This window comes from Scomber japonicus, chromosome 1, assembly GCF_027409825.1.
Source record: "Scomber japonicus isolate fScoJap1 chromosome 1, fScoJap1.pri, whole genome shotgun sequence".
Taxonomy (NCBI): Eukaryota; Metazoa; Chordata; class Actinopteri; order Scombriformes; family Scombridae; genus Scomber; species Scomber japonicus.
In genome coordinates this window covers 30316810-30332255 of record NC_070578.1, presented here as the reverse complement: position 1 = coordinate 30332255, position 15446 = coordinate 30316810, and the positions used below count along the sequence as shown (strand labels likewise).

General features: G+C 43.1%; 1 protein-coding gene across 7 annotated transcripts in view; it reads right to left on the bottom strand.

Moving 5' to 3' along the window:
* The window catches only part of tle3b (TLE family member 3, transcriptional corepressor b), a 31325-nt gene extending 16883 nt beyond the window's left edge, over positions 1 to 14442 (bottom strand). For 6 of the 7 annotated variants that reach the window (XM_053323612.1, XM_053323581.1, XM_053323588.1 and 3 more), the window contains exons 1-7: positions 14257 to 14442; positions 13510 to 13748; positions 12785 to 12885; positions 12502 to 12565; positions 10547 to 10591; positions 4285 to 4347; positions 3515 to 3619 (exon numbers count right to left, since the gene is read on the bottom strand). In XM_053323612.1, coding sequence (XP_053179587.1) covers positions 3515 to 3619; positions 4285 to 4347; positions 10547 to 10591; positions 12502 to 12565; positions 12785 to 12885; positions 13510 to 13533 — 402 coding nt within the window. In that variant the 5' untranslated portion in view covers positions 13534 to 13748; positions 14257 to 14442. The remainder of the gene's footprint in view (positions 1 to 3514; positions 3620 to 4284; positions 4348 to 10546; positions 10592 to 12501; positions 12566 to 12784; positions 12886 to 13509; positions 13749 to 14256) is intronic. The other variant, XM_053323597.1, reaches the window with a different exon arrangement.
* Positions 14443 to 15446: the final 1004 nt, after the last annotated feature.

The window sequence follows — 15446 nt, the reverse complement described above, 5'->3', positions numbered from 1 at the left end:
ACATGATTCAGGTAGACACTCATACAAGACACCAGCAAGAAGACTCATGAACAAAAGAATAATGACACTATGAGAGCTTCATCAAGCAGTGTGTCTATTGTTAAAGGGAACATACTGTGCTTTTTATGACTTGCTGTTTTTATACTGTTATGATGCTGGATATTAAACATGATAATAGTTCTAAAACCTGAGCTAAACAAATGTAAAACGATACCAGCAACAGACACATCACAGTAACGACTTTCATGGGATGATATACTGACTTTGCCTTCAGAGCTTCCTGAAGCTGACTAATCAGAACACAGGAGGTCCTGAAAGCGACAGGAACTCAAACGGCCTGTTTCAGACAGAGGCTGAACCGAGGGGCCAGTATGAGATAAATCAGGACTTTTTTAAAACTAATTCATGCAAAGATATTCCAGTAAAGCCCCAAAATACAAACATATGCATGATACATCCTCTTTAAGACACTGATCTCAGGCTAGCATCTTATTTTATTAAATCATTTTTAAAAACTTGATGTTATAGACTGCAACAACAACAGCAAACATGATAGCTCCATGTACAAAACCTCAAACATGAAATACTTGTAGCCAATACTTGTTGACTATCAGCTAAAAGGCCAACAATGTGTCACTGTGGACAAAGACTCTATTTCTCTATAAGACTCTATTTCTGTTTAAAAAAGCTCAGACACTCGATCTAGGACCTTCTGAATAAAACAAACAAAGCATGTAAAGCTTTCAGAGAAGAGTTTTACAAGACAAAAGCAGGCGTAGTAAAAGTTTACGCTCCACAGATTAGCCTTCACATTTACATAAAGGCAGTGATAAACGGCACACCACCTGTAACTGACTCGTTAACAATTATCTAATTACAATCTTGCTCATATTGATATGAGGGAAATGAGGATGGAAGCATGGCAATGAGACAGCACCTCTGACACGTTTAAAATCAAACTCAATCATATTGAGTCAAAACCTAATGCAGAGCAGAGGGGAACACTTTAAATCTTTGTCTCATCTAACAGTCACCTTCACAGTTCAAGCCTCTTGGGTTTTGGTAATAAATGGACTTTCTCCTCAACCGTTCTACAAATACATCAAGAGACTAAAAGAGCTGCAGCAGATCCACCAGAGTAGTTTAAAGTGGCAGCTGTAAAGTTTGAAATTTGCTGCAAATTTCACAACTTTTAAAAGAGTTACCAAATTCTGGTTAATTTAGTAACAAACTTGTAATCAAGTGTAGTTTCCTGTAGCTATGTTACAACTAAATATGTGTTTTATTGCATCTCCCTGGACTCAACCTTCTTTTTACCTCACCATCTTAATCTCCTTTTCTGAGAGCGGTTGTAAATTAGTATCCACTATCAACTCTTAATACTTTCATAGGACAGCTGTTCTCAGTTTGTCTATATACACTATATCTATCCATATGAAATAAATAACTATTTTAGTGATAGAGTTTGCAAAGAATGATTATTTACATTATCAATCAATCTATTATTATTCTGATTTCTTATTTGTTCTATTAAATGTCCAAAAAACAGTCTATCACAGGCTTTGAAAAGCCAAAGTGACAATTTTCATTAATTTTAACACAGAAAAAACAACAAAATTTCATTTGACAGGCTGGAACCAGAGGATATTTACCCTTTTGCTTGGGGAAAACAACCGTAATTATAAAAAGATCAACTGATTTCATTCTTTCAGCTCTAATGAAAATGGGTAAATGTCTATAAATAGCATCATCATACTCACTGCTAGATTTCTTAGAAGAGTTTCTCAACATTTTCTCACCTCTAACCCCATTTAGAGGTTTTCATGAACGTGTTACATTCATTTTGTAATGCTTCACACAATACTGTTCAATGCTGACATCTTTATAGTGCTTACTTAGTTCAACCAACAGTCCAATACTCAAAGATTAATCCAATATAAAACACCAAACTCTTTGTTTTGAGAGGCTGATCCAGGACTTGTTTTGGCTTTTTTTGCTTAATAAATGATCACAATAGTTGGTGATTACTTTTCAAACAACTGTCTCTTTGTGTGTGTGTATGTGTGTGTGTCTACACTCAAATCTATCTCCTGATCTAACTGTTATAAGAAGGCTGACGGAGCCTGATAGTCTCTGAACCATCGTCACTCTGAAGCGACCTCACACACACTGTGGGGAGATTGATCACCTGCCATTTCTGCACTCAAATAATTAAGGTCTGTTTTCCTCCGAGAGCGTGTGTGTATGTGTGTGTTCTGTCTGGCCCTGCCCACCCTTAATGAAAGAAGGGTCATTCCTGTTGTGGACAGTCTCTGTGAGCTGTTTTTTTTAGAGAAAAGGAGGAAATAGGAAGTAATTACCTGGAAAACTGGGGGTTGTGCTCCTGGCTCATTTACTTTAATCGAATTTCGATATCCGTCTCTCATTAGAGTTGACCCCCTACCACTGGGACTAGCTAACCGCTGACTAACCTCTGCTACAGAGGGCTAATCAAAAGGGTCAGTTATCCATCTGGGTCCAAGCTGGCTATTAAAATGCTGCTAGTTTTTAAATAAAAGCAGATGGCAGACCAAATCACTAAACAGTCTATTTGACCAGAGAAGAAATTGTATTTTTAGGGTCGTTGCAACTATTAAAAGGCCAATTACTGATTTTTAAAGTGCTGCAGAGGCCTCAATTGAATCAGAGGAAAATTTTATTATAAGGGTAAAAATCTGACCTAAAAACATACTTAAAAGCAAACACCTTTTATCCAAACATCTTAGAGAGGCTCAGTATCTGTACTGTACTCTGCACTGTGATCTAATCTCTGTTGCAATCTCAATGTGTGTCCTAACCTGACCGCCCTAAATCCTTCTACTATTGGGTCAGAGGTGGGGGCAAGCCTGTTGGCTAAAACGTTTTATCCAATTAAAAAACAGCCAAAGTGAAATCTGAGAAACACCATGATCTGATCTCTGTCTGGACTGTGTTACTGTGTATCAGATGTTCTTTGATTCTGACTAAGTCAAGCTAATCAGGGCAGAGCTGCTGTTAGGAACTGCGCCCTGCGTGCTGACAGGTCATGGTTAACCAACATTCAGAGAAATTACACCAGTGAACAATATGACAGCACATTGCAAACATTGTAAACTCAAATAAAAACCACTGGAGACAGGGACATGCCTGCACGCGTGGAGGAGGACACGGTGCTGCTCGTTCATATGCAGTCTGAATGTTCAAATGCCGCAGACAGGAGGAAGAAAGTGGTTGCAGAATAATACACCACACTGCTCTTATTCTCTTTTAACCCTCATTTTCCTCCTGAATCTATTGCCCTTTACCCGATTATCCCCGACATACAACACTTCAGCTGAAGCGCATGAAGGTGAAATAAACCTGTAAGAGTAATGCAGCACGCTTGAACAGCTTAAACGTATGCCTGTGTGTGTGTGTGAGTGCTGGTCCTTGTCTGTGCATGCAGGTTTGCCCCTGGCTTTGGGTCAAATGAAGAAAGAAGAGGGGGTATACACACAGTGAGAGGCAGATTGGGAAGTCCACGTACCCCGATGATAGCATTCAGCTCAGTCATTGTCACCTGTTTGGCCCGTTCAACAGCCTGAGCCACCTGCTGTTGATGCTGCAGGACACAAAAAACACAAAGATTAGATTCCTGATGGAAAAAGAATTCATAACAGAGGACTGAAAAAGCAAATATACTCTCCTGTGGCGACGGTTTATCTACACAGGTTTACATACAGCGAAGGCATTTCAGCTGATGTTCAGACTGAATGGAAACTAGTGAAATTGAATTCTGTTGTTGTAGTTTAGGCAATACATTTATTTGTCTGCTTAATGAAGGTATTTTCCACCCTGAAGCCATTTTTATTGATACAAGAATTGACTGGGCTTTGTTTTAAGTGTCCTGCTTCCCTCTCGGTCGTGTATATATTCTCGTTTGGCTGTTTGTTGAACAACGAAGGAGCACGAGAAACAACTCGGAGAGACGAGAGATGGAAAATATTTACTTGTGCTCAATTTAAATTAGGATTCATATACATAATTCAGCTTTGTGTTAACTGCTCGTGTTAGTTTCATAATCGTTTTAGGACTAATTGATTATTGTTTACAAGACTGATGATTAGCAAAACATCTTAGAGTTTACATCCTTTTAACTATATGAGAGGCTTTGATCCTGGGTGTCTGCACACAAGCCTCCCCTAACAACATCCCGTACAGTTGCCAGGTGAATAAAATGACTCTAATTCTCATTCTCTAGACACTGTGAGCCAGGGTGACACTCACCTCTTGTGACAAGAATGGCATGATCTGAGCCAGGATTGCATTGAGACGTTTGGCGATCTCAGTCTACAGGAGAAGAGGAAAGAGAAAAATGTTAGAATTGCATTTATTTTTTTTTGGGGGGGGGGGGGGGGTGAGCTACGTGCCACAGACAACGCTAGAATTAAGCAGCTAAACTACCTATAAAACAAAATGTATTTATGCAGCATCCGACTGGAGAGACCATGTATTTCTTAACTAAATTGGGACCGCCTCAGAACAAATTTACTTCCCACTCTCTCTTGCCTCCATTAGACTCAGGCCTTATTTCATTAGGAGGCTGAAATATGCTAATGCCATCTGGCTGGAGAGACCCTAATGAGGTCCATACTTCATAATTACGGCCCATAGAGAGGGGGGTGGGGCACGCTGAAGCAGACAGGTTAACTCTCTGGCCCTATCTATCAGAGGCATCTTTGGTATCGACCACAGAATATTAGCTGGCAGAGTAAGACGATACTGCACGGCTCCATGCACATAGAGCACTTTACAGCGCTGCATTTGGACAAATGGATATGCTGCGCTGCCCGCCTACCGCATTTGAATGTCCCAAGACATTCTGTCTAAACCCATTTCCTTTTTTAAAAATCTGTACTTTCCAGAAAGAGAGAGAGAGGGGAAGAGGAGGGGGGAGGAAGAAGATGAAGAAGGAGAGACAAAAGTAGAAAGCAGAATAAAGGGGAAGGGGTGGGGGTGTGTGTGAGGGGGTGATGAATGGTGAAGTGATTTGACACTAAGGTAATGTGGTTTGACTGAACCGGGGGAGGTGAACTAATTGATTCTGAGACATTCGGGGTGGAGGCTCAGCAGGTGTGTGTGGGGTGAAGGGGTCTTTCCCGCCGTTTTATACGCTGCTGCATTCCACTCATTTTATCCCTTAACCTTGTTTGACTGTGAAAGAGGGGGGGGAGAAATGGGGGAGGAGGTGCCACTAGCCTTTTGCACAACCCTTGGTGTCACTCTTTTCATTTTGGAGGTGGGGGCGGGCAGGAAAGGGGGGGCAGACCTTTGCTGGCCTGTCAGGAATTATCTCACAAACCTCTGTCTGACCTTAGGCACTCTGTGCTTTCTCTCTCCATCCAGCCTCCTCCTCCTCCCAACACTTCTTCGTACCCCTCCCTGCTAATCTCCACTGCTCTCCTCTGTGCCCTCCCTCATCCCCCCCTCTTCTGTTGCTGGGGCAACGCTATCTGGCAGGGCTGATCGTTATGTAAATTGGGCTGAGGCCCTGACCAGAACAGCCTGTAAAATCATATTAGGCGCAGCACAGAGGCAGGTCATTAAATTGAATTTTCGGCCTGTCGATCTGATCGGCACGGGAAATTAATGAGGGATAACTGGGAGTGGGTTGGCGAGGAGGGGGCTGCACTGGGGGGCTGACATAGAAACAGAGAGAGAGAGATGGAGAGAGGAGGGAGAAGGAGGGAGGTAGCTCTTTGGAGACTCATAAACCATCATCATTAGCGGGGGCTGGATACAATGACACACAGTAGGATTAGAGTGTTTCAGTATCACACCACTTCTCTGGAAATGGCTGCAAGGGGAGCAACATGGGGCGTGTAGGAAACAGCGGTATGCTGATACACTCGACTATTAGAGCAACAACATTACAAAACCCTCACCACAAACTGAGTCACAATGAAAGCCATCCATTTGTTCCTAGCAAATCACAACTCCACAGTCGTCATCTGAAGCCAAAAAACATCCCTGGAATTCAGGTTGCACTTTGTTGTCATTTGTAATGAACCGTTTGATGCGCCGTGCCAAAAAAACACAGGTTTACCTCGGCAGTTTTCGATAGCAGGAACGCCAGGTGTTTGCATAGCCGAGTTGCGTTGAGGGTTTTTTAAGGTCAAATGTTCCCAAACCACTTAGTTTCCTTTAAAACTTTACCCCAGAGTTAAAAGATTGATTTGGTGCCAGGAAATCAAACAATGGAGCAGATTTCCCTCGTATACGTTCTTGTTTTTCTTCATTGACCTAATTATTGCAACTCTGCAGCCATTTATTTTGTCGTATCACAGCGAGAGTTTAAAAAGGACATTACAGCAAACATGAGTTGCACATCAACCTGAGAAGTATGCTGTGAAACCCTCAACGGAGCAGCTACATCTTGTCCTTCCTTCTCAAATCTAGTCGCTCCACTGTGTTCAGACAGAGTTCACACTTGTTAAGGAGGGTAAATGGGCATATGCCTTATTTACATGACTTTTGACAGCCATTTTTGACGGGAGGGGGGAAAAAAACACTGATAACCCATCACATCTGATGAGTTGCGGCACTCTTAAATGACTTCCACTTTACTTCGGAGCCACTATTTTCCACAGTGCTTTTAGCAACAGAGACAGGCACTGGAAAGAGTTTATTGTCACTTAAAGCCACTGAAAACAGAAGCTTTTGAGCCGGCAGAAGCTTTTCACTGCAGCTCCACAATTACAGGTACTCAGGGTTGTCTAGTAGCACCAGAGCTTGGAGAGGCTCTCTCTCCATTGCATCCCTCTGTCAATGGTGCGTTGAAAGCCATTTGGCTGTTTGTCGCTCCAGGCATTAGCCCCCAAGTGGAGAGCAGAGTCTCTGACGAGGATTCAATTGGCGCAGAAAACAAGTGGCATATGATGTGGGGGGTGTGGGGGTGGGGTGGTGGTGGTGGAGGGGGGCAGAGATGGCTGTTTAGGAATTATCTTCTCAGCCAGAGCAAAGGAAGAAAGAGGCACTTAGAGGTATCTTGTTCATTACAAATGCATGAAGAATATTTTGCATGTGCATGTCAGTCTATTTTCAGCTCATACACAAAACTCAAGTGACATCCTTTCTGCAGGGGAGCATATGGAAATGGGTTGTTTTCTGACAGATTACATCTGATTACCTTATAGTTAGACACTTTTTTTTCATGGCTCTTATTCTGAAGATTTCTATTTCACCACATCAACAGTGACATAAAATCATCATCAGCTGGTTGAGTACACACACACACACACACACACACACACAAACACACACACACACACAAACACACACACACCCCCAGACACTAATTGTGTAACACTGTTCTACCAGCCCTTCTTGCCTGGCTATCAAAATAAGCATGTCTCACAGCCTTCAGTAACCTCGTCAACCTCCCTTGAGAGAGAGTGAGTGTGTGTTCTCGTAGTCAGTTTGTTTTGGCTTACAGACAGGTCGGCCATCATCACCTTGGCAAACAATTCCAGGAATCCTGTATAAATTATTCATTTGCACAAGCTCTCTTTTTCTCCCTGCCTGCCTCTGCTCCTCCTTTCACCCTCTTCCTCCATCCAGGAAACGGACATGACTCTCCTTGATAAGGCACTTTCTCTGTTTCCCTCATTCACTCATCAAGTGAGGAAACGGACACATGGACATAACTGCTAACACAAAATGGCTACCTAAAGAGGTGCAACAAAAGTGAGTGTACAAATGTAATGGTGATTCGTTGATGACACCCCCCCCCACACACACACACGTTCCCGTTGCTTCCAATTTACCACAAAAAGGGGAGCTGAAATCAAAATTAAGGCGGGCATACGAGAATAGATAAACAGCGGCCACAACAGAGAACAGAGGTACTGGAAAAAAACAAAAGCAACCCCCACCACACCCACACCACAAAGTCAGCAGGGGCACGTTGCTGCGGCAGCCTAATGAGCTGCGCTAATTAAAATCACTTATTGACAGCAAGCGAGGGTGATTACCACCACCCTGCACTTTTTGCCATCATAAGAGACACTGTCAAAACAAATTACCCCCCCAGCGGCCACACAGATCCCTTCACTAGCAACCTTTTGGCTGAGTGTGGGGGGGGGTCATATCTGTAGGAACTTGTGTGTAAAGTTACGACCAGTGTTACCGTGTCAGGGATATGAGTGTTTATTAATAACCACGTGTGTGTGTGTGTGTGTGTGTGTGTGTGCGAGTGTGTATGTGCTTTTCAATCCAGCTTTGTTGTGATAACGACACAAAAAAAAGGAGTTCATCCTGTCTTTCCCCCCCACACGTGGCAGTAAATCTTCAAGTAAACTAATATGTCTGCCTGCCTCTAATAATCCAACCTCCTCCCTGCTTTTCCTACCAATAACAGGGACACAAGCTAAGGGCTCTCTGTTTACCTCTCGCTGATGTCATCACAAACACTCGCTCACCGGGGACGGGAGACGGGAGGAAAGAAAGAAGGAAGGAGAAGGGAGGTGGCAGGAATCATGCATTATTCAGGGCGCTCCGTCGACTCCGCGGGGCTTATTGATAAACAAAGGAGATGCACAGGAGAGGATCAGTCGATTAACCCATTTATCCTGAAGCCTCTCGCTCCTTTCCTGTCTCCAACACCCCCTCCTCCCTCCCCGCCCCTCTTGTTTTGTCCACTGCCACCAGCGTACACCCATAAAAACCAGCTCCACCCCCCACCCTGTGTCGCTTCAACCTCCTTGTTGGTGATAAGTGCCTGACAGAAAACACTCAAGAATGGGGAGTGTGTATGGGGCTGCTCCTCATTCCTTGATAAACAGAAAACACCTAGTTACCACACACACACACACACACACACATAAAAGAAAAAAACGCCTGATGAATTGTGCGGTGTGCTGCTGTTCCAACTGGGCTACCCTCCCACTGATGCCATTAACCTTCCAGATCTGAGGGCCACGAAGCCTCCGCCCCACCTCTCTCTCTCTCTCCTTCTCCCTCTCTGACAGACTCCCACTCTCATACATCATATCACACAGCTAATGACACAAGGGCCATCGTTCACATCACATCATTGGGCTGGCGGGGCAGACAGAGGGGAAGGAGGAGGAGGATGGGGGGGGGGCAGCGATGAAAAGACATAAGGGCACAGAGGAGGAGGTGAAAAAAGGAGAATTGAGGAGGCAGAGGTGACTGAGGGGAAACACAGAAGGCAGGATGGAATCAAGGAAAAGGGAAATTTAAGTGCTGAAAGATAAAGAAGAGCCAGAGAAGTCAAAAGAATAAAAGATTACAGTGATTTCTGTTGAAAAATATGTAGATTGCACACAGCTGACTAAATAATCTTCAGCTGAATAGATTTGTCTTGAAGTCTTTACAGCTATTACAGGTGTAATCTTGGCTTTCATTGCAGGGTAATGTCTTGTATTTTAAGGACACTGCAGTGTGTATGAACAGCAGCAGGCGTGAGATCAGCAAACGCCTTCACTGAACCACACACACACTGTCAGCACTCTGTGGACACACCTACGCAGTGATGAAAGGAGCTGTACGCCATTTTGTGACACTATGGTTTAATTGTTGAATAGATCTACAGAACAAGCGCTGCAACTAACGACTATTAATCTGTCCATTATACTTTCAATTAACCAATTATTAGTCTATAAAAAGTCAGAAAATAGAAAAATAAGGTCTGACTTAGTGGAAAAACCCAAATATATGCATGATTTAAAGTAGTATAAAACAGCAAATCTTCAAATTTGGGAAGCTGGAACCACAGAATATTGAACCTAATAATTAATTGACGATTTGGTGATGGATTTTCTGTCAATTAGCTAATCACATAATTCAAAACACACTGAATCCAAGGGCGCTGCAAGATATGATGATGTAAAGAACCACGACAGATAAAAAAAAAAGTCTTTAGTGTCTTGCTTGACGACACTTCAACAGGGTGCATTCTGGGTGTTGCGGGGTTTTTACGTTAACTAAGACTTCAGGTTGAAGGATGTTTTTTTAGAAAAACTTCACCACCCTGCCAACCAAAAACCTCTGCACACAGCAGGTGGAACCAAACCCACAACCAGCACACCAGTTCAAAGAACAACCTGCTTCTATGCCGTCACCTTACTGAAACAGCTCCTTAAGAGGCGTTTATGAAACTGCAGGTTTATTTTTGACCTGTTCTTCCATAGTAGTCTTTCCACTGCAGCACGATGCCCAGTGCTGGGTGGCAGCTGAACTAATGAGCTTTTAGTGCGGCTGGCACCGGGGAGGCAGACTCCACTCCTGACAATTCACGTACACACAATAGTACAATACACACACACACACACACACACACACACAAGGACAAACCACACAAAAACACATCCTCTAAGACTGTCTGCCAAATACTTCACTTTAATCTTATCAAACCATCCCCATCAGGCAGCGTGCCCTTCGTGTTGTTTAGCCTGTCAGCATTTTCAGGGCGAAAAACCAACATTGTTTTGTCTTTACACAGACCATCTCTGATATGGCTACATACCTGTTTGTGCATCTCAATGTTGAGCCCATAGGACATCTCATAGTACTGAAAAGAAGAAGAGACGGGAAAGCATGAATACATAACAAAGGCTGCTAAAACCAAGACAAGATCCCAGATGTGGGTTCTTAAAAACAGGATTTCCAGGAAACTTTGTTTTTACTTTTCTGTACTGAGGATCACAAAGTTTTTGTTTTCTTAAAAAGGTATGAAAGTTTTGTCAGACCTCTTAAGCACCCAAACACTAAAAGATAAGATGAATATATGTTGCAGCAGCACAGACAAGGACCATTAATAAAAACACCGACATTAACCAGAGGCTGACAACTTTGTGTGCTTTTTGTGACCACAGCAGACAAATGATTGGCTACTGTTCCCAGTAACTTTTATTGGGCACCGCCAGTAGCACAAACACTGCCTGTGGCTTCAAAAACCAATGAGAAAAGCCAATACTATTATTCAGAACAACATTGTCGGCTGCTGATTGACAAAAACTTGTGAGCCCACAAATGGATTCAAACTAAAGCTCAGTAGTTTTTCTTGTTGAACAAACGCACAGCAAACATCTTCCACTTATTACAGCTGCTCCGACCACCCTGCGGTTCCCAACAGGGAAAATAATGTTTAAGGCACTGCTGCTGCTGCATTTGGATAAAGTAATTCCTTTTATATACAAACAAGATAAGCACATATACTAAGCATGGGGGTTGTAGTTAAATCAATTGTCAGATAAAGATTGTACACAATGAAGCCTCTCCTGTTTTAGAAACACCCTTTGAGTTGGCTTGTTGTTGTTGCAGACGCACATTTTTCTTAGTCTCTTTCTGATCATCAGGGAGCTCTGAAGTGAATGTAGTATAATTTAATTTCACACTTAACCCCTTTGCAGCACTTTGATAGGAATCTGTCTCAGCTCTAATGTGGTTTCAATGAAAGGTAAAAGTGTTGAAACACAGTTCACACAACAGAGCTGAGCTGGGTTGAATATAATTGGTTACTGACTTGTAATGGAAGTATATTGTTATGATGTTAGATCTATGATTTTCATCAATGATTTACAGAAAATACTGAAAAGTTTCCATCACATTTTCCCAGAGCCCAAAGTATCACCTTTCACATTTCCTGTTTTGTCTAACTAACAGTCCAAAATCCCAAATTATTCAGTTGAGGATCACAGAAAACAAAGAAAAATGGCAAATTTTCACTTAAAATTCGGCATTTAACTAAAAAAGTAGTTGAATGATTCATAAATGATCAAAAACGTTGCTGATTAATTAACAATTAATTAATTTACCAATTAGCCACATTAGTAAGTGTAATTAAGTTTCTGTGTTACACGTGTTACACACAAGTTTTATCTGATGGGAAACTTGTGTTAAGTCAATTGCATTGCACATCAATTTGATTATGTTGTGAGATTTTGAATGTATTTCAGCCTCAGTAGGCAGTCTATTATCTTTATGGTTGAGGAAAAACACACAAAGTCCCCCATGTGTCAGAAACCCCTGGGTGTGTCAAAAGTGTCTGAATGACCCTGCGGTTCACCCTGGGAGAGTTAAGAAGAAGAAAAAACACATAGGAAGCCCTCTGATTCATGCACAAAGGCAGCAGACCAGTCATTAACCCCCAGTGGGTCATGTCGGGTGTGTTAGGACGTGGGGGTGGAGAGTCATAAAGAGGACCCCAGAGCCATAGAGGGGGGCCGTCACACCCCACAATCAATAGTTGGACATTTGACCCCTGCTAGAGTTTCAACTGGCCCTCCACAGACCCCCACCCTGCGCCTCCTTATCCAATGAAAACACAGGCGTGAGTCAACAACTTCAAGCAGGGACGAATGCTTAACACGGCCTTCTGCAAAAACACAGGGGCCGCACCACCTGTGACTGTTCACCTGAGGCTAAAGGGAGGATACAGCATTAAATCAAAACACACGGCTTTACAAAGACTCCTCTTACCATGACGTAGTGACGCTGCATCTCTGTCTTCTCATTGGCCAGTTTGTCGTACTCCACTTTGAGACTTGAGGAAGAGAGAAGGCAAATTAAAACCATGCTTAATTCGTAGATTTCTATACGTAATTGAATTAAAGCAATGAATTCAGAGCAGATATATTTGTGTGTTTGTTATATCAGTGTAGAGTTTGTGCATGAAGCTACAAAAATGGAACAAAACAGAGGCAGCTTCCCCTTCCTATTCTTTCCAGGAAGCCAGCGCTGTTTACAGTAGACTAGTCATTACCTGTGGTACTGGGCCTGCAGGAACTGAAATTCGTCTTTGATCCTGTCACAAGACTCTGCCACAGTGAATTTGAAGCCAGGCTGCCCTGGCTGGTGAGGTGCCTGAAAAAAAAAAAGTACGATTGGAGCGATACCACAGGTGTAAATAACACAATCACAGCCCAGATAATAGTCTCATCTCTCGCCTCCTCCTCTTTCTCAGTAAACTGTCCTCACATTTCCCCTGAGCCCTGACTGGTGGTGGAGGAAAGAGCCACTTTCACTCAACAACACTGTGCAATGACAGAGGCAGGTCACTTCATCCCTTCCTCAAAAGTTATGATACATGGGTGGGCAAAGGGGGGTGATGAAATGAGAGAGGGATATAAAAATAAATAAATAAATCATACACACAGCTGTGAGATTTCAGTGCATGCTGCGCAACAAAAAAGGACAATAAATGCACCTATAACAAACCGCCCTGAGAAATTAAGTCAGTTTACAGCAGGATGCGATGATCTGCTTCCCTGAGTTGTACTAAAAAACTCTGATCTTGTTGCCAATAAAATAAACACGGTTCTCACAGTGTCTCTTGCTGCCTGAGTGAAGAGCTCAGCAGCACCGATGCAGACCATAAATAGTAAGGTGTGGATCAGCAGCTCCACTCTGACGAGCTAATTAGGCTACACTTTGAAGGGCGGTGCATTTGCATCAATTTACAAATAGTGACAAACACAAGCTACTTACCGGATGCCGGCCTTGTGGATACATGTCGAGTCCTATACACGAGGGAATTCGGTGTGTTTTCTCTCTTTCTTTCTCTCCGTAATCCCGGTGAAGGTGCGGTAAATCACCGCCACCCCCTCCCCTGTACACGCAGGATGGCGGCGGACAAAGCCCTGTGCGCGGCTGCGAGGATCACACTCAGACCCCGACCATTGGATCTATCACCTCGTCGGTCTTTTTTTTTTCTTCTTTTGTATAACCTAAACACACAGAAAAAAGGGGACACAACTGAGGAGCTGGATCACTTTCTCGGAAAAGCGACCGTATATAGCAGCACCTTTTTAAATCAACACGAATTAAAGCTTTATGAACTTAACAAGGGGCAGATCCACAATCTGCTCCCTGGAAATGAGAATTTATTCGTTAAAACAAACAAAGTCTAAAATCTGTCGCCCTCATTATTTGTGATAATACACTGAGAGGGAAAAAACAAGAAGCGTTTGATCCGACGTATCAAATAAATAACAAACTTGATACTTTTGATCAAACCTCGGCGACATGGTGCTTTGTTTTTCCTCGTAAATCTAACGAGTTGTCTTCCACAGAGAGGAAAAAACAGAACACACACACAACGGGGTTTTTTGTTTTTGGTGGTCCGGGAAAGATCAGAAAACAAGGAGCTGCTGCTGCTTTCAAAGTCGGCTGCCATAAAGCCACCACCACCACCACCCGTCTTGTTAGCGGCTCTCTTCATGTCGCCCTTTTTACCTTTTGTCTCGACTGATTCCTCCTCTCTCTCTCTCCTCTTGCACAGGTAAAAAAAAATGTTAGTATCCAGACACAAAACGTAAAATCCTTCACTTTGAAACCCTCACCACGGAAGGATAGAGTCGGCTTTTTTCTCCTCACTTTGCCCCCTTTGAGAGTCCTTTAAAGAAAAAAAAAACCTCCGGTGATCCCGCGGCAGAGAGCGTCTCTGCGTCCCGGTCGGACGTCGGAAACCCCTCGGCGAACAACTTCAAAAAAGCCTATACTACGATCCAGTAGTAGTACACGAATCTTCCAGTAAGTCCAGAGATATTTTTATGGCGAGAAAAACGGGTTAATTTGGTGAAAATGTCTGCCGTTGTGAAATATACCACTAGCTTGCTGTTGGGTATGCCCAGTTCCTCCGCCGCGCGCTGTACCACACACAGACTATGCACTGACACGAGGACCCGACTGCAGAGAGAGAACCCTGCGCGGACCAATCAGGTGCGCCGATGGAGTTTAGCGACATCGACCAATCAGAACGCGGTGTCCCCCACGTGGGCTTCCCCAGTAGTACGTTCCTCTGATTGGCCGGCGCTATGTGACCTCATACGTTCGCCATTTTGGATCTGAAGTGACATTCAGTGCGTTCAACAACTTGTTCAAAACAAAGGTGATAATTTATACATCCGTGCATTTCAACCCCATGGTTTTACGTTTAAAGGATCAGTATTTGAATGTGAGTTGTATAATTAAAAAAAATATGCTGAATCAAATAAACTATTCTGGTGTAAACAGGAAAAAATAAACCCACTAGCCAGAGCTTGAATTCATCATTTTAATAACAGTAGTAGGTAAATGTGGTATGTGCTTCATATATGAGACATTATAAGTGAAGCTTGCCCGATGTTTTGAAACACTTTCTGCTCTGATTCAGTATCAAGCAAAAAGAAATAAACACTGCTAGTATGCCAGGAATAAATAAGAGCTCGTAGAAAATGTGAATACCGCTTAATTTACAGCGGAGTGTCCTTTGAGTGACTTGAATTGATCGACCTATTTCTAACGAGAACCTCAAGCATCTACAAGCTTTCCTATCAGCAGCACCAGGTAGGCTGCAACACGTCTACGCTTGAGGATATATCAGCCTATCACGTGTTGCTCACTATGCCCGGCCCCACGTGGGTGCTCTCCCCGCCTTCTATCCA